Source organism: Bactrocera neohumeralis, chromosome 6 (genome assembly GCF_024586455.1).
Source record: "Bactrocera neohumeralis isolate Rockhampton chromosome 6, APGP_CSIRO_Bneo_wtdbg2-racon-allhic-juicebox.fasta_v2, whole genome shotgun sequence".
NCBI lineage: Eukaryota > Metazoa > Arthropoda > Insecta > Diptera > Tephritidae > Bactrocera > Bactrocera neohumeralis.
In genome coordinates this window covers 73492291-73513480 of record NC_065923.1, presented here as the reverse complement: position 1 = coordinate 73513480, position 21190 = coordinate 73492291, and the positions used below count along the sequence as shown (strand labels likewise).

General features: G+C 37.6%; 2 protein-coding genes across 2 annotated transcripts; one reads left to right on the top strand and one right to left on the bottom strand.

The window, feature by feature from the left end:
- Nucleotides 1–350: 350 nt before the first annotated feature.
- On the top strand, nucleotides 351–16041 carry LOC126761155 (uncharacterized). Its single transcript, XM_050477110.1, has 12 exons — nucleotides 351–1427; nucleotides 3212–9513; nucleotides 9574–9920; nucleotides 10016–10088; nucleotides 10160–10664; nucleotides 10731–10788; nucleotides 11321–11553; nucleotides 11609–12123; nucleotides 13186–13342; nucleotides 13403–13606; nucleotides 13704–14053; nucleotides 14132–16041. The coding sequence occupies exons 1-12, from the start codon at nucleotides 659–661 to the stop codon at nucleotides 14318–14320; spliced, it is 9702 nt and encodes a 3233-aa protein (XP_050333067.1). The 5' UTR covers nucleotides 351–658; the 3' UTR covers nucleotides 14321–16041.
- A 1015-nt stretch (nucleotides 16042–17056) lies between these two features.
- On the bottom strand, nucleotides 17057–20683 carry LOC126762417 (neurofilament medium polypeptide). Its single transcript, XM_050479137.1, has 7 exons — nucleotides 20204–20683; nucleotides 19772–19875; nucleotides 19637–19708; nucleotides 18714–19347; nucleotides 18034–18646; nucleotides 17706–17910; nucleotides 17057–17644 (listed from the first exon to the last, which is right to left on the bottom strand). The coding sequence occupies exons 1-7, from the start codon at nucleotides 20292–20294 to the stop codon at nucleotides 17249–17251; spliced, it is 2115 nt and encodes a 704-aa protein (XP_050335094.1). The 5' UTR covers nucleotides 20295–20683; the 3' UTR covers nucleotides 17057–17248.
- Between the last annotated feature and the right edge of the window lie 507 nt (nucleotides 20684–21190).

Genomic DNA, 21190 nt, shown 5'->3' with positions numbered 1-21190 from the left:
AATTTGTGTTCAAAATGCCATTAATTGTTTCGTTCCTTTGCTTATGACAGCTCAGCGGCATTGCCGTATCGATTTATTTAAGTTGTGTAGAATTGTATAAATTTGAATAGTTCAATATTTATAATCAATGAAATAATACAAACTAAAGATTGATGATAAAATATACATTATATTGCAGTTTTTTAAATCTTTATTTATTGAGATTTATTTATAAATTTTTGTGTAAATAAAAATTTAATCATTGCGTAAATAAATTTTTTATGTACACCCTGTGTTATTGCCCATGCCTAAATAATTTCGCCGTAGTTTGTGACATTTGCGAGAATTTTTCTTTCGACAGTAGACAACGAGGTGCGCGATAAAGGCTTTAAAATTTAATTAATGATCTTGGAATGTATTAGAGCCTGCTGAATATAATACAAAATTGCAAAACGGTTCTAAATTCTTGATGTGTTAAAATCGCTCGATTTAGAAGCACGTGCATTTTATTAATCTATGAATGTGCATATTCTCGTGTTTTCCTCGAAACCTACATGAAATATTGCTGCAAGTGAAGAAATTCTACGCTCAAAAACGCGTAATTGTTAGAGGCATTAAGCTGATGTAATATATATGTATAATGAAAAAATAAAATTTGAAAAAAGTTTAATAGTTAAATATGAGTGATAGTGAAGCGCTAAATAATAATGTAGCAACCAATGTAGCTCTTGCAGTGAGCAATGTGATTACTATGAATAACCGAACAGCAACAAATTCGAAGCAGAGTGCTGCTACTGATAGTACCGCTGAATCTGTTAGTACCAAAAAAGCTCAAATATCCGTCTTGTCAACAACAACTGATGAGGAGTGCACAGTAAATCCCGTGTGCGAAAGCAAATCTCAAAATGCTACTACGGTTAAGAATTTGACACAGACACATCTTACTCATGATCCTACTTCCGCAATAGATTCAACAGTCTCTAACCAAAGCCAAAAACCTGACAGTAACAAACGTGTCATACGCAAAATTATGGTAATTGATCCGAAGAAATTGCAACAAGCTGGCTTAGACCGCAAATTGGCCGAAGCAATCGGCAGGCATAAGCTAAAGGCAATGGCTAAGGAACAACGCAGACGTGTTCAAGATTGGGATACTCATAAGTTACTAGTAAATGATGCGTCTAAAGCAGCTAATAAACCAACGCAAACTGCAATTTCGTCATTTAAGGCAACATCACATGCTGTTGTTCCAGCAACAGTAACCACAACGTGTACTGCAACAAGCAATTCTACGCCAAATACAACTAATGCAACACAACAAATCTCTTCTCCAATAAAACCACTGGATTCATTGAAAAAATGTCTTTTGGTGCCAGCTGCAACGGAAAAAACTGCTGCCTCAAAAATAAATGCGACGCCGGTTAACACAACAATTTCGGCTCACCCAGGTAAGCGATTTCTTCACGATATAATATTATTAAATTATGTTTCACAGGAAATTTTCGAGTCCTTAAATATTATATCTGCAAGATTTTAATTTAAAATCTATAATGTCACAAACATTTAGCCCTAATTTATTTCATGCACGCGTGGCTGAGTAGTTAGTGTTGTTGTTCGTAAAATTGTAGGTCGCGAGTTCGAGGCGTGGTTACACTTGAGCTTTAACGTTTAACGTAGTTACACACAAATTTTTAATTCGTTTTTTTTTAGTATGTCATCATATAGATTTTAAAACCAAAAGTCGTGCAAGAAAGTGCAAAGTGCGTTTGCTTACTGTCTGAACAGATGTGCCGGTGACGCTTCATTGTTATTGTTATATTTTTAGAAAAAAGTTTTATTTATAAACTCTATTGGTTGCCTTAGTTAGATGTTGTTCGAAAATATTATTTATTACACGTTGCATGCTTTATGCATGTATAGTGGCTTGCTAACTCTTAAATTTAACTTTCGAAAACTGTCTGGTCTTCAACCGTGCAATTACTGCCAACACAGCAGTATCTCCGAAAAAGACTTGATTCAAGTTTTTGGGTTGTTACAACAATGAAAACATCAACTTTTCAATTCCTGTGTAATAAATAGTCATTAAAAATTAATGATTTTTGAATAAACTTAAAAAAATAGGTGCACAGACGTTTTTATTGGTAGAATCATGTTGCCATAGTGGGTGCATGATTTTGATATCAGTTATGTTTAAAAAGAGCAAATAAAGATGTAATTTTTTTTTTCTTAACTCACTTTCAAAATAATTGCTAGATATGGAGCATTTGGTCCGAAACTCTGGCATGCTTTGCTGGCTTAGGTAACAAATGCGGGGGTGAAAACAGCGGTTGTATTAAGGGTCACAGTTCGAATCCTGTTTATGGGATAAATCTTGAAGATAAGGTTTATATTTTCTATAATATTTTTACTAGCTAAGATATCAGAAAATACGAAATTGATTAGCGCGAGACAAAAATTTGTGAATACATACATATATCCTAATATTACACAAATCCTTTTATATTCCAAATTATATTATATTTAAAAAATGGCGTTAAAATCAGTAAGAAGCAATAACAACCATTACCTTCGGGTTTACCGAAGCTGGAATACCCTTCATAATAAAAAAAGGTTTCATACGAGAACTTTTTTTTGGTCAAATTGTATGGCAGCTATATGTTGTACACGTCCGTCCAATTTCTTTGGGGATTGTACTCTTGTCTTGGATAATAATCCATGCCTAATATCAAATACAAAGACTGGGTTTTGATCGTTCAGTTTGTATGACAGCTATATGCTATAGTGGTCCGATATCGGCGTTTCCGACGAATGCAGCTTCTTCAGGAAAGAAATTTGTGCACAAAATTCCACACCTACATATATCTCAAAAACTTTGGGACTAGTTCGCGTATAAGCAAACATACGAACGGCCGGACATTACTAAATCGACTCTCCGTTCCCACAACAGCCGGGTCTACGTAACCGGAACGGGCCTGAGATTTTAGGCGGCCAAAGATTGACAACCCGGCAGAATTCTGCCGCCACAACAACAACAACAACTACTAAATCGACTCAGCTCGTCCGGCTGATAAATTATGTATATTCATTTTATAGCGTATCCGACATTTCCTTCTGCGTGTTATTCAGCGTATAATAATAAAAAAATAATTAAATTTAGTGAAACTGTGAAAACTTAGAATTTATTTTTTTATTTATGCATATACTTTAAATAAGTCTAAAAAATATTTTACAGCTACCAAATCGCCTTCCGTTGGCGGCAAAGTTTTTGTTACACCGAAGATAACCATAACGCGACCCGGCGAAGAACCGCATACGGTACGCATAGTGCCCGAGCACCGCTTAGAAAATGTGAAATACATATTGCAATGTAAGATTTTGAAACGACAGCAATTGGCAGCTGTACAGGTCCCGCAATCTCCGCAATCGCCACAAGTTGCAAGTATATCGACGTCACTACACACCACACCAACAACTGAAATGCCCTGGATTGAGCCGAAAACCGAAATGGAAGAGTTCATGAACATACCCAAAGGCCAGCAAACGAAAAAACCATCACCAGCTAAAACTCCGCAAGATATAGCACGTGTACTCGACTTTAGTGCAGAAGCCGCTCCTGCAAGAAACTCAACTGTATCGGCTCTAAACGCCAATGAGCTTAAAGCAGAAAAGGTCAGCACAGTCCATAGTCCAGTACACATAAGAAACTACAGTCTCAATGCACGCAAAGAGTCGCCCGCAAAGGAGGAAGCTGCTGGTACACGCGCATTCGATGTTGCACGTTTGGTGGCGCGCATTGGTAATGTAACAATGCGCAAGCACCCCGTACAGTCCCCAGACAAGCCAGCTAATATAATGGAAATACCTAAAGCCACCATACATTGCAAGAAACTGCCGGTACAAAACAAACATAACAATGTGGCCAAGAGAGATAATGTCACAAAACCATTTCTGGAACCAAACATGGAACCGACTGTTTCGCCGTTATTAACAGACAAAAATATAGTTGCAACCAACGTTGAGCATCCGATAAGCGCAGTCTATAAAGATCCAGTAAAGCAGCCAACAGAAGCGTTGAACGTTAAGGCTTCTACCGGTACCCCGCTTGACAACCAAAGCAATGCGCAATCACAGTTCAACAACTTTCCGCTATATTCGCCACTGAAACAACCATTCCCGGTAGTTACACACTCGCAAGATTTGCCTTTACCCACAATCTCCACATTCAAAACACCCTTTCCTACCACTTTGATTAAAGTCGGTCAAATGGGTCAGACACAGGGTGATGATACAGAAAAAACCAGCGATAATTTCTTGAAAAATACATATTTCGTAACACCGGCTGTTACAATCCCCATAGCACAAACTCCCAAAAGTCTGATTGTGTTGGAGAACAAAGTTTTATCACAGGATGAAAAGATTGATCTGACGGCATTAGGCTTTGGTACACCGAAATTAGAGTCAACGCCAGGCGTAACAATGGATACGCATGCGCCGGAAACGGCACAAATTTCGCAAACGAAAATTGCGCCCATCACGTCGTCAGCCGTAAAGAATGTGTTACCACAGACGGGCGCTAAATTCAATAATCGTACGATTGTATCGATGGATAAACTGAAGTTGTCTTCGGATAAGATAGCTGAGCTTGTCAAGGCGATACAGCTTAAAAACGCAAATTCATCGAAACACTTTCTTGTCGTGCGTAAAGCTGAAAATGTGGCGAAGGCAAGCGAAAACACCGGCGTATTGCGACGAAATGAGACCTGTGTTACCCAAACAAGTCCGACGTTGACACAACCAGCAGCGAATACAGCAAGCGTAGACTTCTCACCTCTTAACAAAAACACAGCTTCAATAGAAAAAGCGAACGAAACGCCGATAAGTGCAACACCAAACATTCCAGTGTCCAAGTTAACAGAAATTTACACAAACACTGCAACACATACTAATAAGATACCTGAAACTCCTACCCAAAACGATTTTCAACCTACAACTGCAGTGGTTTCCACAGATCTCACAACCACTGCCGCACCTATTATCTACCAAGCACCTAAAACTGTGGTCGACTCACAATTCAAAAACCCTTTGCCGCCTAATCCACCGAAATTAACCGACTCGGCTCAAAATGCACACAACAAATCTGCTGTTTGTGTGGTGGATAGTGGCGATGATGAATCGGATGCGTCGTTATCTGCCGTTGACTTCATTGCTTCGTTGGCGGCTGAAAACCCTATAACGGAGGATATGCAACTGGAGCTCTCGCCAGAAGAGCTCAATTTGAATGCTTCCTTCGCAATGAATTTCTCACCACTCCGCATTCCATACCGGGATCGAACAGAGAGCGTAAAGAGTGAAATAATTGAGCAAGATATATTTGACGCCTGCAATGTGCCAAATGCCGAAACATTGCCTGAGTTATTTGAACCCGAAATGGCTGCCGATGACGTGCAAATCGGTAAAATCATAACTATCAGTGAGGAGAATATACTGAAGGCTGTTGCTGCCTCAAGCAAATTGGACGCCAATAATGAACAGACAAATAATGGTGCACAAGAGGTATTTAAACTCACGAAGAGCACCGAACACCTTGACTCTATTGAAGTGGAAACACAAGTCAATCATATGGAAAATATAAATAACCTCGACATTGTAGCAACTGATAGTTTAACTGAATCGACAGTAGGTCCAATTATAGTTAAGAATCTTGAAATTGGCGCCATAGACAACTTTGAAGAAAATCGCACAGGTGAGGTGATTGTGAAAACTATGGAAGATATGCCGGAGACTATTGGAAAAATCAATAAAAATGTGGGGGATGAAGTACCGGTTACCAAACAAATTCAAATGTTACCCTTAGAGGTTGAAGCGTTGTCACAAAGCCGCACTACCGTGGAAAAAGTTTTGCCTGACGCAGACAAATCTGATCAATGCGAAATATCGGTGGAACCGTCTACTGCTAACGCAGAAGAGACTAGTCAAAAAACAGCAACAATACCGCATGTTATCAACGTAGGTGATAAAAATACCGAAACCGTGTCAGTGGTCGAAGCTAAAGCAAGCGTTAGTCTAGCAGCTGGGAGAGGAAACATAGATGAAGTGCTTAGTCCTCATAAACCGAAAGCGTTGACTGCAACTGAGCCAGAGTTAAGTCGAACAGCTAAAGCTGGAAGTGGAACCGCAAACACTAAAACGGAAGCCGAATCCAAGTCAGTCAAGCCAACGGAAAGCTCCACATTGCCTACGGATCCTACCAGTCACCTTCAGAATGAAAAGCTTGCTGAGCCCAATGAAAATGTGACGTCAGTTGCTGGAGAAAAGGCGAAAGCTGTGCCAAAACGATTACCACGTTTCAAGAAAGGCAAGATCAACTTGGTTCAACGTAAGAAAACAACAGCAGGTGCACCCGTAAAGCTACAGGAAACAAAGTCTGTATCTGAAAATAGCAACGAAGCGTCTTCAGATAAAGACCTCAATGAGAAAATAACTACTGTAGAGGAGATGCCTGTGACATCTAAGTTAAACAGTCCGACTGTTCAAGTAGGGAAGATGAATGAAGATCAAAAACTAAATGACAAAGAAACTGTATTGGAAGAGATGGCTGACTCATCTAAGGTAGACAGGGAGATTGATGAAAAAGTAGAGAATATGAATGAAGATCAAAAACTAAATGACAAAGAAACTGCATTGGAAGAGATCGCAGACACATCTCAGCTGGACGGAAAACCTGCATTAGAAGAGATCGCTGTCAAATCTCAGCTAGACGGAGAAGCTATTGAAGGATTAGATAACTTTAATAAGGACCAACAAATAAAAGAAACTGCGGTAGAAGATATCGCTGCTATATCTACAGAAGAAGTGGAAAAGATGAATGAAGATCCGGAACAAAATGATAAAGAAACTGCGTTTGAAGAGATCGCAGACACATCTGAGTTCAACCGAGAGAAAAAAGAAGAAAAAGTTCGGATAAATGCAACGGTTGCACAAACAAATGAATTGAACTCTGTAGTCAAGGAATCAATGGCATTATCGCAAAATTCGGCTGCAGAGGTTGATGTAAACGAAGGTGTAGGTGCCGAACATGCGTTGGTTGCTGAACATACACTGGGTGCCAAGTGTGCTAATGAGTTATCTACAACGGGAAGTGAGTTTTTAACTAGTGAAATTGCCGTGTCAGACCTCTCTGTGCCTGATATATATAAAACGGAAAGTGAGCGTGCAACTAGTGAAGTTGCCGTGTCAGACCTCTCTGTACCAGATATATCAACTACCAATGAATCGCCATTAAAATCAGGCGAATTAAAGCGTAAAACTGCTCTAATATCCGAACTATTGCATCCACCTAAAATACCTAAGCGAAAATGCGCAAGTTCTGATAACAAATCCCCTTCATTATGCGATGTGCCAATTGCGCAATCTTCTTCTACTGAGAACCTTCTACTCAGTGTTGTAAAGTCAGCAACAGAGAAAGCTAAAACAACTCCAGCGAAAAATCCGTTTAAGAAGACAAAAATAGAAGCCTGTGCCGATCAACAGCCTATAAAAGGAATACATAATCTTTTGACTATGTTTAATAAAGAGTCCAATACGAGCGAGGCTGAAAAAGCTGGCGAAGTTAAAACAATCGCAGAAAACTCTGAAGTGGTGCGTGCAGCTGATAATTTAGAAGAAAATCCCAATCAAGCGGAGCTACAGCATAGCAATGCTCAAAAGACTGATCGTGTTGGCAAATTAGAGCTTACGGACGAAAATAAGCAGCAGTCAAATACAGCTAATTCTGAAGTCTCAGCAAATTCTGTAATAGCTGCGATAGCAGAGGTTCAGGAAACTGCAAAAACCTGTGATATTTTACATGTGATAACCGAAGAAAAGCTACTGGAACAAAATGCCGATGAAAAGGTGCCGAAAGCAGACACTCCAACTACTGAAGATATTCATAAACCTGGTTATATAAAAAGTGATTTTCTCGGATTCAATCATAATTCGCCAAGTACTCAGAATATTGAGAGTAATCTGCAACATATACTCACAATAACCACTAGTGCTGAAAAGACAAAAACACGCGAAATAGACCACAGCACTGCGGAGCGTGAAAGCCCACACGTTGCGCTAAGCGATAGCGCCGTAAAAATCCCACACATTGCGCTAAGCGATAGCGCCGTAAAGAGCTCAACGACTACTGCCAAGACTACGACGAAAAAGTCAAATCTGGTAACGAGGCGTAAGCCAACGAATCGCCGAAGTGTGCCCTTAAAGAAGCGTTGGGGAGTTTTGCAGGAATCGGATGAAGATATAAATATAACTGATGATATATCGCCGGCGGATGATGAGGAGGACGAAAACGACGAAACTAGTTTTCAAACATTAGACAAATCCCAAGACTCACACAAAAATATGAACAAAATTAAAATTCGTAAAAGTAATAACGATGATAGGAAAGTCGTGGAAGGTGAAAAAGAGCTGGAAGGCGCGATAAAAGATGTAGTAGTCACAAATAACGATATAACAGAGGCAGTGCCTTCAGAGAACAAGAAACGTAAAAGAAGTTCAGTATATAGCATAGATATCCCAGAGCAAGCAAGTGATGTTGTTACCGCTGCTGAGAGTACTACTTCTAAAGATTTAGAAGCACCAAGTAAAAAAGCGCGCTTAGCAGAAAAATTCGAAAATAAAACAGCAACGAATTCTACCGAAAACGACACTAGTATTGTGGAGCCTACTAAAAAGCCACAAGTGCAGGTCGCGGAACCAGAAGCAACCATGAAAGACACTACAGCAAATGAGGACTCAAACGAAGTCGATAAGGTCAACACGACTACACGTGCTTCGTTGGATTCCGAAAGAACAGCAACTCTACAAAAGACAACACCAGAGTTTGCAACGTCAACACCAGTTATACCAACAGCAACGGAAGGCAGCAGCACGAAACGCGGCAGAAAGCGCAAGTTGCCTGCGGAAACTGTTGAGGAAACTAAGCAGGAAACAGTGAACGTGGAAGAAAGTACGCCAGTGGTGCGAAAAACGCGTGGCCGAAAACCAAAGTCAACGCTTCCGAATGAAAGCGAAGCTGTGCCTTGTAATGGTGTGGCGGAAGCGCAGAAAACACTTGATATTACACTTGACTTAAACGAGACGCTACCAAATTCGAGTTTAAATATAATGGAAACTGCAAATGCGAGCCAAGCAACAACTGACCTTGAGACGCCTGTAAAAATACCAAAAAAGCGTGGAAGGAAGCCGAAAGCGCTCTTGGCCACACCGGACACCCCAGTGGACTCAAACGAAAAACAGCAAGGTAGAGGCGTAAAAGCTGGAGATCTTCAAACACGCGGCAATTTCAATGAACGTCTCTTATTGATAACGAATCGCGCGCAGCTCGATACAGACGAAGTGCTCACCGCACAGCCTGTAGCGAAAACTTCGAAAAAAACTTCGATACAATGTGGACTATGCTTGCAAAAACTGCCACGCGATAACTGGGTGGAACATTTAGCGACACATTACGGTGTTGGTTGGATAGTGGGCGAAACGACGCCAATTGTGAGTACAAAATAAAGCCTTAATGTATTATATTTTTTTAACATAAGACAAATTTTGCAGAATGTCACCTTCCGCAATGAAGTGCTGAAGGTCATGATCGCTTTTCTGAAAGTAAACGTTAGCAAATATCCGCTCACCTGTCGCATGTGTCAACGCACCTATCGCTCAGCTTTGGGCACCCTGCTACATATTGAAACCTGTGGTGCGACGGACACGCGCACACCTTGTGATTACTGTAAAAAAGAATACTCGAAATTTAGCGTTGTAAGCCATATGCGTACGTGTAGCAAACGTGCCGAGGACGAAGAGCTTAACGAGACGGCAACAGAGGCTAAAGAAGCGGTAGCTGAGAACAAGGAAGCCGTCTTCAACAATGTGGGACGTTTGAAACGAGCTTCAGTGCAAAAGTAAGTTTTATTTTTTGTTGATTTAAAGATTTATAATCTTAATTAGTCATCCGATTCATTTTCTTATTACCTCATTTGTCGTGTAATCCTTAAAGGGCGGAAAAGATGCTGAAAGCTCTCAAAGACTCGCAGAGTACTGGAATACTTTGCACCAAAGATGCCAAAAACGTGAGTAGTCCCCGTAGCATATATTCCGTATGTGGTATTTTCTAAACTTTGCAAAAATTTTCGATTTACAGCACGTTGAGTTCGTTGGACCTGAGAAAATGTTGGAAAAGTGCGCGAAAGATATAGAAACGACGGGGTCAGCTGCATGTCCAGCACAGGGTTGTAAATTCACAGCTAAGGATTTAAACGCCGTAAAAGAACATTTTGCCAGCTGTGACTTAAAGGAAACCGTTGCTAAAGGTGTTTATAACTGCAAACTTTGCTCGAAAACGACGAAGTCCTATCGTGCTGTCAAATCTGTGATAAAACATATTTTACAACAGCACAAGAGTGCAGAAGTCGATCAGGACTTCGAAGGTGATGTTTCGGATTGCGGCATTAAAACCGATGATGAATCAAGCGGCGATGATGAGGATGTCTCCTCAGGTGTGGATTCGAATGAAGAGAATAATGCTAATGATAATGCGAGTGATAGTTCCGCCGATGTGGCGGCTGGGCGAAAAAACGTGCGGAAGAAACAGACTGGCAAGAAGAAGTCGGCAACTGCATTGTCAAACTCTATAAGTGCGGACAGACGTAAGTGTGCTTCATTTGAGCTCGAAATAAAGTGTATATACTATTCTTTTTTTTATAACTATTTAGTGCATCCACCGCGGGAATCGGATTATAATGGCACTGCTCGTCTCTTGTGGAAAGAATTGTAAGTGCTTATATACTTGTTTTTATATTCATGCAACTTAAATTAATCCAGTTAGATATAAGGTTATATAGGTATACGATCAGGGGCGGATCCAGAGTAGAATTTTGGGAGGGAACTATATAATTTTGTACTTTCAACACAAAGTCCTTTTCTCCGCAAAGTGTCACTTTTGATGGAAATAATGTATAACTTTTATCCCTCCGGGGATTCGCCTCTGTATATGATATATCAATGATCAGGTTGACGACTTCAAGTGACTTGTATGATGGTCTGTGCGTCTTTTCGTCCATCCATCCGTCTGTCCTTCCGTCCGTCGGTCCTTCTTTCCATCCGTCCGTTCATCCGTCCATCCGTTCGTCCTTCCACCCATCCTCCCGTCCTTCCGTTCGTCTGTCGGTCCCTCCATCCGGATGTTTGTCCGTCTGTCCATCTGGTCGTCTGTTCGTCCGTCCGTCTTCCAAACCATTAAAGCTATAATAACCAAATTCGCTCAGGATAAATCTATATATTATTCATTATATATTATTTCCAGTACTGCGCAAAATTATAGTTCGGCGCCGTTATTTACCGACGCAAAAGTTAAGTACACGATTTGCGCACGCAGCGATTATGAGAAATATATGCCGGATATGGAAACGTCCATGAAGTACAATTACAATACCGATCTAAAGCTTTGTAAATCGTCAAAGCAAGTAAGCTTTGGCAAGGCAGCGAAAGATATAAACTGGTCGCAATTACAACGTCTAGAAATCATGTCGGTGAAGAGTAAGTAGTAGAGCATTTCTTTTCTTATTTACTTTAATCATTTGACACATTTCAGATGAACAATTCACTTTTCTGGGCGAAGCTATAAAAACTGCGACCTGGGTGCCATTACCCAAGGACATTAAAGAGCAATATCTGCTCATTAGCACACGACGCGCATATACACGTTTCAAGGGTCCGAAAATAGGCAACACCTTACTTTGGCTGTACAAAGTCACAGCAGCTGACACGTCGAAGTCATGTGACATGCAACTACAATATGCCATCAGTATACCCGATGCGCCTGTGCATTGTTTGGCATTTTTACCGAGTGGTGGTTATGATGCGCATGTCAATCGTCTGGGTGTGGTGGCGGTTGGCACAGCAAAAAATACCATTAAGGTTTACGCATTGCCTTTGTGTGTTGAAAACGTGGTCGAGTTGAGTGAAGCAACGACTGAGCAGCATACAGAAAATTTTACCACGCTGCAATTGGAGCCAGTTTGGCTGCTGGCATTAGATCTCTCCAAAAAAGACTTGAGCCAACATCCGTTTGTGGACACACAATGCACGGCGCTGTGTTGGTCCGAGGTGAGTAAATTCCAATGCAATGCACAATTAGCTGAAAAGCGTTCTAAAACTGGCTTTTTATTCTTTTTTATTTCTTGTTTTTTTTTTTATTTTTTTTTAGTTTAATTTTTTTTTTAAGTTTTATTTTTTATTTTTTATATTTATCTTTTATTTTTAATTTTTATTTTTGTTTTTTTTTTTTTAATTTAATTTTTCTATATTTTTCCGAGAAAATTTACCATGGCACATTTTTTATACCATCAGGAAGTAGATATTTCAGAATATGTTCTCTTCTACTGACTTAAAAGAAATAAAAATCCCAAAACTGGGTTATTTGAATTTTTCACATAAATCTTGAGGTTATGTGAAAAAAGTTTGTATACAAAGGTTATATATTCATTGCCTACTACGTTGTCCTACAACTTTTTTCTATACTCTGGACTCAGTTGTGCCGGAAATCGATTTGAACCGTTTTTAACTCTTAAAAGTTCCACCACGCCCCTTCCCTTTCATTCCCCCGCCTAAGATAGCAATGTATATATGTATGTATGTACATATTTTTTATAGCATCAGAAAGTAGAAATTTCAGAGCACATAAACGAACTGACTTAAAAAAAAAGTAAAAAGCCCAAAAACTGGCTTGTTTGAATTTTTTGCATAAATTTCGAGGTTATGTGAAAAAAGTCTGTGTTCAAAAGTTATATTACTTGCAACATTGCCCAACAACTTTTTTCTCTAGTACTCTTAGTTTTGCCAGAAATCGATTTCAACCGTTTTTAACCTTCGAAAATTCCACCACGCCCCTTCCATTCCATTCCCCAACCGCAGACAGCAATGTATATACTTTTTATACCATCAGAAAGTAGAAATTTCAGAGAACATAAAGCCACCTGACTTTAAAAAAAGCCCAAAAACTGGGTTATTTGAATTTTTCTATATAAATTTTGAGGTTATGTGAAAAAGGTTTGTCATTTTATCTTTCGTTTCCGATCGATTTCACTCTACTAATACTACTACTACTATATATGTTTTCAAATACTATCGGCCCTGGTCTATTTATGCATTTTTCTCCCTTTTTTTTAGTTTGCTGAGCATATGCATATATTTGCGGGCTACGCAAACGGTTGTGTCGCCTATTGGGATGTGAGCAGTGATAGAAATCTAAATCGTCTCATTATCGATGGCCTGCCGCACTATGTGCCACTCAATTTCTTCTACACGCGCGAGAAGAATGTGCGAGGTAATTTATGCTCATATCAAATAATTTGCGAAGCACTTAACATAACAACAACTCTTACAGCCATGGCGTTGCATTATGACAGCTCAGGCGTGCGTGTGATTGCCGTTATTGTTGGCCGACGTTTGTTGGTATTATATGATCTCTATCACTTCACTCGTCCATTCATTTTGAAGGAGGAAATCACCAAAAATGAGGCCACCGACTTGGAATGGTCGCCGATCTGGCAATCGCTAGCCATTGCAATGGGCGATTCATTGCCCTACAGTGAGTATATATTAATGGAAATAAATTTACAGTATTAGATTATAAAATTATAAATTAAAAAAATATTTTTTTTTTATATATAATATCTTTTACACAGATGGTCGCTGCGTATTTGCTGTAAATCCGTCGAATATTGTCTTCAAAAATGAGACAATCGACAGAATGAGCGCTGGCGTCAATAAAACCCATTACAACCCCTTACAGAATATGCTCGCCAATGCGACCGACAACGGTGATGTGGTGTTCTTGAATTTGCGCGAGATGCACTTGAAAGAAATACTGCGCGATTCGTTGCGTAGTTCTCAAGCAGTGGGTATAATGGATATGAAATGCTTGAACGGCACGGATATACCGAAATTCGATGCCAAGTCGGCAACAGCGGATTGGAGTTTCAACGAGGAGAATTGCAATGAGAAATATGGCCTAGTATTCGGTCCTGTAACAAGGGTGCGTATTTTAGTTATACATGGGTTACAGTATAGCATGTTATAATATTTTTTTGTTTTTGTTTTTTGTTTACTTTAGATTGATAAAAGCCTCAAAGCGCAATATCTGAGCGAGCAACGTCGTGTGCCTGTAAGTTTGACGCCTTGCACGCGCATAAATACCATACACTGCAATTTCAATAATCGCGGCAAACACTTGGTGGCTGCTGGTTATGAAAACGGGTTTCTACGCGTCTTCTGCATTGATGGCAAATCTTTTTTCTACTAAGCACGAAAAAATATTCTCATAAGTCCCGAAGTCATACCCAACTTATATGGAAAGTGAAAAAAGTATAAAAGAATATGCTGACAAACGCTGTGTTGTCGTGTTTAGCGTCGCGTTGTACTGCTAAGGAAGATTTTGCTACTATGACCGTTGGGTACTGATGGCTGATGACCGGCCAGTCGCGTTTATGAACCGAGGCGGACCCGAATTTTTATCCAACCAAGGTCAGTAAAATCAGCAGCATTCCTCGAAATTATTTCAGGAATGTTTTCTGCCACTACAACAACAAAAACAACTTTGCTACGATGCGTTTTCCTACCATGTTACGTTTCCACGACAACTGGGTCTATGTAAGCGAAGTGGATACAGCTTTTTATCCGTCAGCAGTATTCTTCAAAATTATTTGCGGCATGTTTCCGGATTTTACAACAACAAAACAACTTGGATATGATGCATGCCTCGAAAGAAATTTTTTTCTAATAGCAATCTCCTGCCCTCGGCAGATCTTGTCAAAACGTCGTGCGTTTTTCTGTTATCAAATGGCATGCGGCGAATTCATTCAAAATGGTGGCAAAAGTGCTGCCAATCATTTGTACTACTACCAGGACAATGGGGACTGAGTAAACGGAATAGATCCATATTTTCATCCGGCGAAAAGTCAGCATTGGTCTTCAAAATTATTTGGGGAATGCTACAATAACAAAAACAACCCATGCATACCTCGAAATTTTCCTTCCCAATAGCGATCTCCCCTCGGCAGCCATTGCCCAATCGTTGAACGTTTTGCTGCTATCAAATATCCCATTTGGAGGCGTCGTCAGCGTCTCTTAGACATACATACATATACCGTTATGTATCGAAATAATATGGTGTTTAGTAACTTATATTTAAATTTACATCTTAAGATTATCAACATCACGTGGTTTGTAGATAGAATTTTGAATATTATGCAATAGCTATAAACCCTAGACATTAGAGCGGGATAATTTACAGGGAGTCAAAAAGCGGAAAAGTCGCGTATGCAGGAAATGTTCTAAGGATCATTCTGAACAACTTTGCCTAAGAGAATATAGGTCTAAAACCGGTTTTGAGTAAGTTTTCGAGCCAGCGATTTTTAAAGAAAAGTTTCTTATGGACTCTAAAAATTTGTTCGTCAGTTTTTGAGTTATCCGAATGAAATTTGATACGTGGGTGCATTTTGATATTCTATTGATCATATGCCGAAATCGGTCATATCGGGCATCTCCCATATAACCGATTATTCCGATTTTTTACACTTCGCCTTAAAAATCGCTGGGTCGGAAACAGTTTTAGAAACATAGAAAAAAATCGACCGGCATATGTATGTATGTATATGTAGGCATGTGTGTGCATATGTAAGATATTGTACACAAATTAAATTATAATTAACTGTTGAATTTAATATCAATAATCCTGTTACACTTTAATTTTTTAGTTATTTTTAAAAACTTCCTGTGGTAGCGTGACCCTTTGAATTATTGAATTGAAAAGTTCTCTGTATTTTGGTTACACATTAATCATAATTTATTTTTATTTTTAAATATTTCTAAATACAATGTTAAGCTAAGTTTGTATGTATGGTATATGCTTTTGCTTGAATTACTAAAGTGTATTTATTGCTGAAAATAAGGAATATACATATATGTATATATATAAATGTTTTATACAAACTACATACACACTAACGAATGTATAAATACTGTTTGAAATAAATTCTAAAAAATATTAATAAAAAATAAAAAAAAATCTAAGTTCCACGAATTATTAATAAAAAAATAATTTTTTTTTTATTTTTTATATTTTTCAGTATTTTTTTACATTTTTCAGGATTTTTATATTTTTATTATTCTTTTTATTTTTTTTTATATTGTATATTTTTTTATATTTTTATTTATTTTTTACATATTTTTATTATATTTCTTTCTCTATATCTTTTATTTTTTTACATTTTATTAAATTTTTTATTTTTTTTATTGTTTTTTTATATATTTTTTCATTTTTTAGATTTCTTTTGTATTTTTTTTTAATATTTTTGTATACAGGTATATGTTGTACATCTTTTTTTATACTTAATTTTTCCAGATTTTTTATATTTTTTTATATTAAAATTTTTTTTAAATTATTTTATTTTTTATTATTATATATTTATACCTTTCAAATTGTTTCATATTTTTAACATTTTTTATGTATATTTTTTGTACATTTTTTTTTTATGTATTATTGTTTTATATGTTTTAAATTTTTTCATATTCTTTTATATTTTTATATTTCTTATATTTTTTTATATATATTTCATATTTATTTTTTTTGTTTGATATTTTTTTTTATAGTTTTTACATTTTATATATTTTTTTATATTGTTTTGTTTTTTAATTTTTTATGTTGCTTACATATTTTTTTTTATTTTTATAATATTTGTGTATATATTTTTTGCCTTTTTTAATTTTTTAATATTTATGTATATATTTTTTATGTTTTTTTATATTTTCTTTACTAATTTTTTTATATTTTTCATATTTCGTTTGATATTTTTTCTGTTTCTTTATATTTTTACATTTGTTTTATTATTTTATTTATTTTTTTTATTTTTTTATTTATTTTTTATATTTTTTTTATTTTTTTTGTTAATTTTTTTATTTTTTGTTAATTTTTTTATTTTCTTTATTAATTTTTTTAATTTTTTTTAATTTTTTATTCGTTTATTTTTTTTTAATTTTTTTAATTTTTTATATTTGTCAATATTTTTTCTATATTTTTTTTATTTATTTATTTATTTATATTTTTACATTTTTTTTAATTCTTTATCTTTTGTTTGAATTATATTAAAAAAAATTCCAGTTTTTATATATTTTTTTATTTCTTTTATACATATATTTTTAAAATTTTTTAAATTGTTGTTGGAGGTGCATTTCATTCTGCGGGCGGCGCTTCTTCTGGCAGTGCCTCAGCTGGTGCTTCCGTGTGTCCCTCTGCTTCTGGTGGCGCTTCAGACTGCGCTACTTCGACGCCACCGCCAGTATCAGGGTTCTCTGCAGTTGCTGCAGCTTCTTCACCTGTTGGCGCTGGCCCTGCTTCGGCGTCTGCTGGCGCCGATGTGCTGCCTTCACGTGGCGCTTCAGCACTCTCGCCTGCTACTGGTGGTTGTTCGCCCTCCGTTGGTGGTGCTTCGCCCAATTGTGTTTCTGCTAAGACGGTTTCTTCGCCTTCAGGTGCAGTTGCTGGTCGACTTTCACCGCTTTCCTCAGTACTAGTTGCAGGCGCTTGCTCCGCGTTTTCGCTCTTGATGTTATGTAGTGATGAACGCTTCTGCAACGGCGTATATATTACAGTTCAAGGTATGCAACGCAAAGAATTGTTGCTAGCTTACCTTCTTCTTCTTCGGTTTTACAGATTCCCTTTCGGCCATTTCGACTGCTTCCTGTTCGGCGGTTTTGTAACTCTCGGGGAAGAATTTAAGCGCCTCCTCGTGTCCAATCACAGCGTCCGGACTGACATAGCTCGGTCCATATGTGGCCAGCGACAGCATTGTATGCGATGTTTGCTTGTTAACCTTGAATACGATTTTGTCCGTGCTGTGGTGTGGAGAAAAATAAAAGTTAAGGCACGGAGAGCTTTGGAATTCCGCTCAAAAGACGCACACGATGCATTTTGTACACTTTGGCTAAATGAAATATTGTTATGCTTGCATTACTTACGGATTTTGTGGTAAGCCAGCGTATTTTGTTGCTGAATTCGCTATTAATTTCGCATCCTCGGCTTCGTCGCTTGTAAAGAAGCCGTAACGCGGCACATCGTCCTTCAGTCGCTCCATTACGCTTATCAAATCACGTTTCTTATACGCGTCAAAGGCCATAATGATGTGTGGTGGCTCTGGCGCCGGGTCAGGCGGCAAGAAACCGGATGTTTGTTGACGGAAGAATACGTAAATGAGTGCCGCATGCGTGCGCGCATTGCCTGCTACCCATATTGGTGGTATACGTATGATTTTCTTACGATATCGTTTCTTCACAACAATTTCAACCTCTGGCTCGGGTTCGGCTTCGTCTTCTGCTTCTTCGCCATCATCTAAATCAAAGTCGAGATCAAATGGCTCCATTTGTAGATCTGGCATTTCGGGGCCCTCGCCAGCTTCTGCGCCCTCACCACCTTCATCACCTTCGCTGCCCTCTTCGCCTTCATCTTCTTCACCTTCTACAGGCTCGGCTGCCGCGGTAGGCGCTGCTACCTCTTCTTTTTTCAAATGCGCTTTCTTGGGCGCAGCTGGTGGCTCCGGTTCCGCTTCTGGTTCATCTTCCCACTCTTCACCCTCTGCGAAAGGAGAACGTATGATAATAAGTAAATTGCGTAACTTGTGACTTTGTAATTAATTATTAACCCTGTAATTCAATTTCAATTGTCAAATCCATCGGTACTATAATTGGCGGATGCACAATCTCCTCTTCAGTAAGATCGTCCACTTCATGGCGTTCCTTCGTCAGTTCGTGCGCATATTTGTTCAATACCTCCGGTATGGGCCGACGATCATCTTCTGGCATTTTCCAAAAGCACATCATCAAATCCTTTTGATCTAACTGCTCGAGCACATCCTCGGACAAGGGATTGGGACAAGCATAGTTCACAACATCGAAATCGGCACGACTAACATTGATAACGCGTCGATCTTTACACTGTAGCTTCATGTTTTCCGCCGGTTCGAGTAGCTTCTTGTACATATCGCGGTTAACTTGCGGTCCAAAAACGGTCACACCCATATCAGGTATGTTCTCGATTATGGTATCTGTCATCATATTCAAATAATCATGTCGTTTTTTCTTCTTTGCCGCTTTTTCCTTATTTATCGCTTCCGTTTGAGTATCCAATTTCACTTTGCGGCGCCGCTCCTCCTCCGGTTGCAGCTCAGTAATGTCATAGAATGTGCGCGGCTTGTTGAGCAATTCGAGTTCTTGGGCTATCAGTTTCATAAGCTTCGGTGTGTTGGAGCCGAATAACAGATTTGTGGCTTTGCCTTTCTGCAAAGTTTATGAAGAGTGTTGGAAGTAAGAAAATTTGTATCATTCGATTAAAGCCAAGGCTAACTACATTTATTGTTAAATATTAGCGGATTGTCCCGGCTATCCGATAAGGAGGGTTTTCTCAATGTCGGCTTAGCAACCCTGTGTCAGTTAGGGTATTGCTAGCTTTACCGAAAGCAGGAGTCTTGGGTAAGTTAACCATAACTTAACTGACAGATGGCTGCTAACTAAACATTGAGAGGACGCTTCTAGGTCTTTTTTCATAAATTTAATTTTTCTCACTTACAGTCACAAACATCCATGTTGGTTCACTCTTCTTACAGAAACGCTTCAGGTAAGAGATCGTATCCGATTTACACTTTCAAAAATGAAACGAATTGAAAATTTATTGCAAATTACTTAGTGTAGATTTCCTACTTACAATAGCGAGATGTAAATTATCGCCACCGATTTCCAATTTTATTTTACGCAAACTGCCAACCATGCCCAAACACGGCCCACACCATTCTGAGTAGATATCCAACACTACAGCAGTGAAGTTAGCGAAAAAGGAAAATGAAAAAAAAATTGAAAATACAAAAAATATCAAAAATAAATATTAAAGAAAAATTAAAAAATTTTAAAAATGAAATACAAAAAAAAATATTTAAAAAAAATCTAAAATTAAAAAAAAAATTAAGAAGAAATATAAAAAAAATATTAAGAAAAATTAAAAAATATTTATACATATACATATAAAATAATATTAAAAAACATATTTCAAAAAATTATTAAAAAAAAAAATATTAAAAAAAAAATTAAAAATTTTCAAAAACAAAATTTTTTGAGTATGCACCAAAGGTTGCATATGTACCTAATAAGCCAGGTCGCTCGAGGAACTTCTCAAAATCCTCATCGTTTTGTAGGTCGGCCTGCAATTGTTGCACTCCACCCTTCTTAGCCATTACGCCTCGCTATCACACCATTTAGTAGTTTTATGTTTAAAATTATAATTTACAACGGAGAATTTTTTTTTGCGAAAAAAAATTTGCAATGAAATATTTTGCTAAATGTTAATTATTGCAATTTGTTTACTAATTTATTTAATTTTGATTATTTTTGTGGCGAATTTTACACGTTTTGGTCCAATAAATTTAGCATTTTTACAGAAAATTTTTCTTAGTAATTTTTTTTTCGAAAATATTGAAATTGTCAGTTTCCAATTGCTTCTCCACTTTCAAGCAGTATTTTTGAGTTTTGTTTAGTTCTCACATAGAGTTGAATTATTTAACTGAGCTATCGTATTTTTTCATTTACGAATTTGAGCTTTATAAGCAAAGTTGCATGGCCATTATTATCGATTAAATATGTTTGGTTGCTAAAACAACACATTTTTTGGTGATGCAGAGAAATGTGAGTGTTTTTGTAAAAATAAAATAAATAACGGTTTTACCACTCATGTTTTTCTCTAACAAAACAAAATTGATAACAACGGTCGTATTCCACTAGCTGTCAAAAAAGTGACATTTGCTCAATAGTCTCGCAATTTTACGTCACTAAAGTTATAGCAAACTCCATTTGATTTCTTTTTGATATTATATTTTTAATATTTAATGAAATTTTCTGTTCAATAATAATTATTTTTAATTTAATTTTTATAATTTCAGTTCAAATTTTTTAATTTTTAAAATCATTATTTATAGCTGAAAAGAAAACAATGACAACTATTCCCTCTAACCGTATTCGAACCGGCGCTTTAAATCACTCTCACTTGTTTATTATCATCCGCTTGTGTTCGGCACTCACTCTTACCGGTTCAACCGAAACCGCCTTATGACGTCACGTGCCCTATGTTGGATAA

Bases quoted from the DNA above. Each gene is read 5' to 3' on its own strand.
- LOC126761155 (XM_050477110.1), top strand. From the start codon at position 659: ATGAGTGATAGTGAAGCGCTAAATAATAATGTAGCAACCAATGTAGCT. The intron at 10,789-11,320 runs GTAAGTGCTTAT...TATTATTTCCAG, and splicing joins CGTCTCTTGTGGAAAGAATT to TACTGCGCAAAATTATAGTT. The intron at 13,343-13,402 runs GTAATTTATGCT...CAACTCTTACAG, and splicing joins GCGCGAGAAGAATGTGCGAG to CCATGGCGTTGCATTATGAC.
- LOC126762417 (XM_050479137.1), bottom strand. From the start codon at position 20,294: ATGGCTAAGAAGGGTGGAGTGCAACAATTGCAGGCCGACCTACAAAAC. The intron at 18,647-18,713 runs GTTAATAATTAA...CTCCTTTCGCAG, and splicing joins AATTGAAATTGAATTACAGG to AGGGTGAAGAGTGGGAAGAT. The intron at 17,645-17,705 runs GTAAGCTAGCAA...ACGCCGTTGCAG, and splicing joins TAAAACCGAAGAAGAAGAAG to AAGCGTTCATCACTACATAA.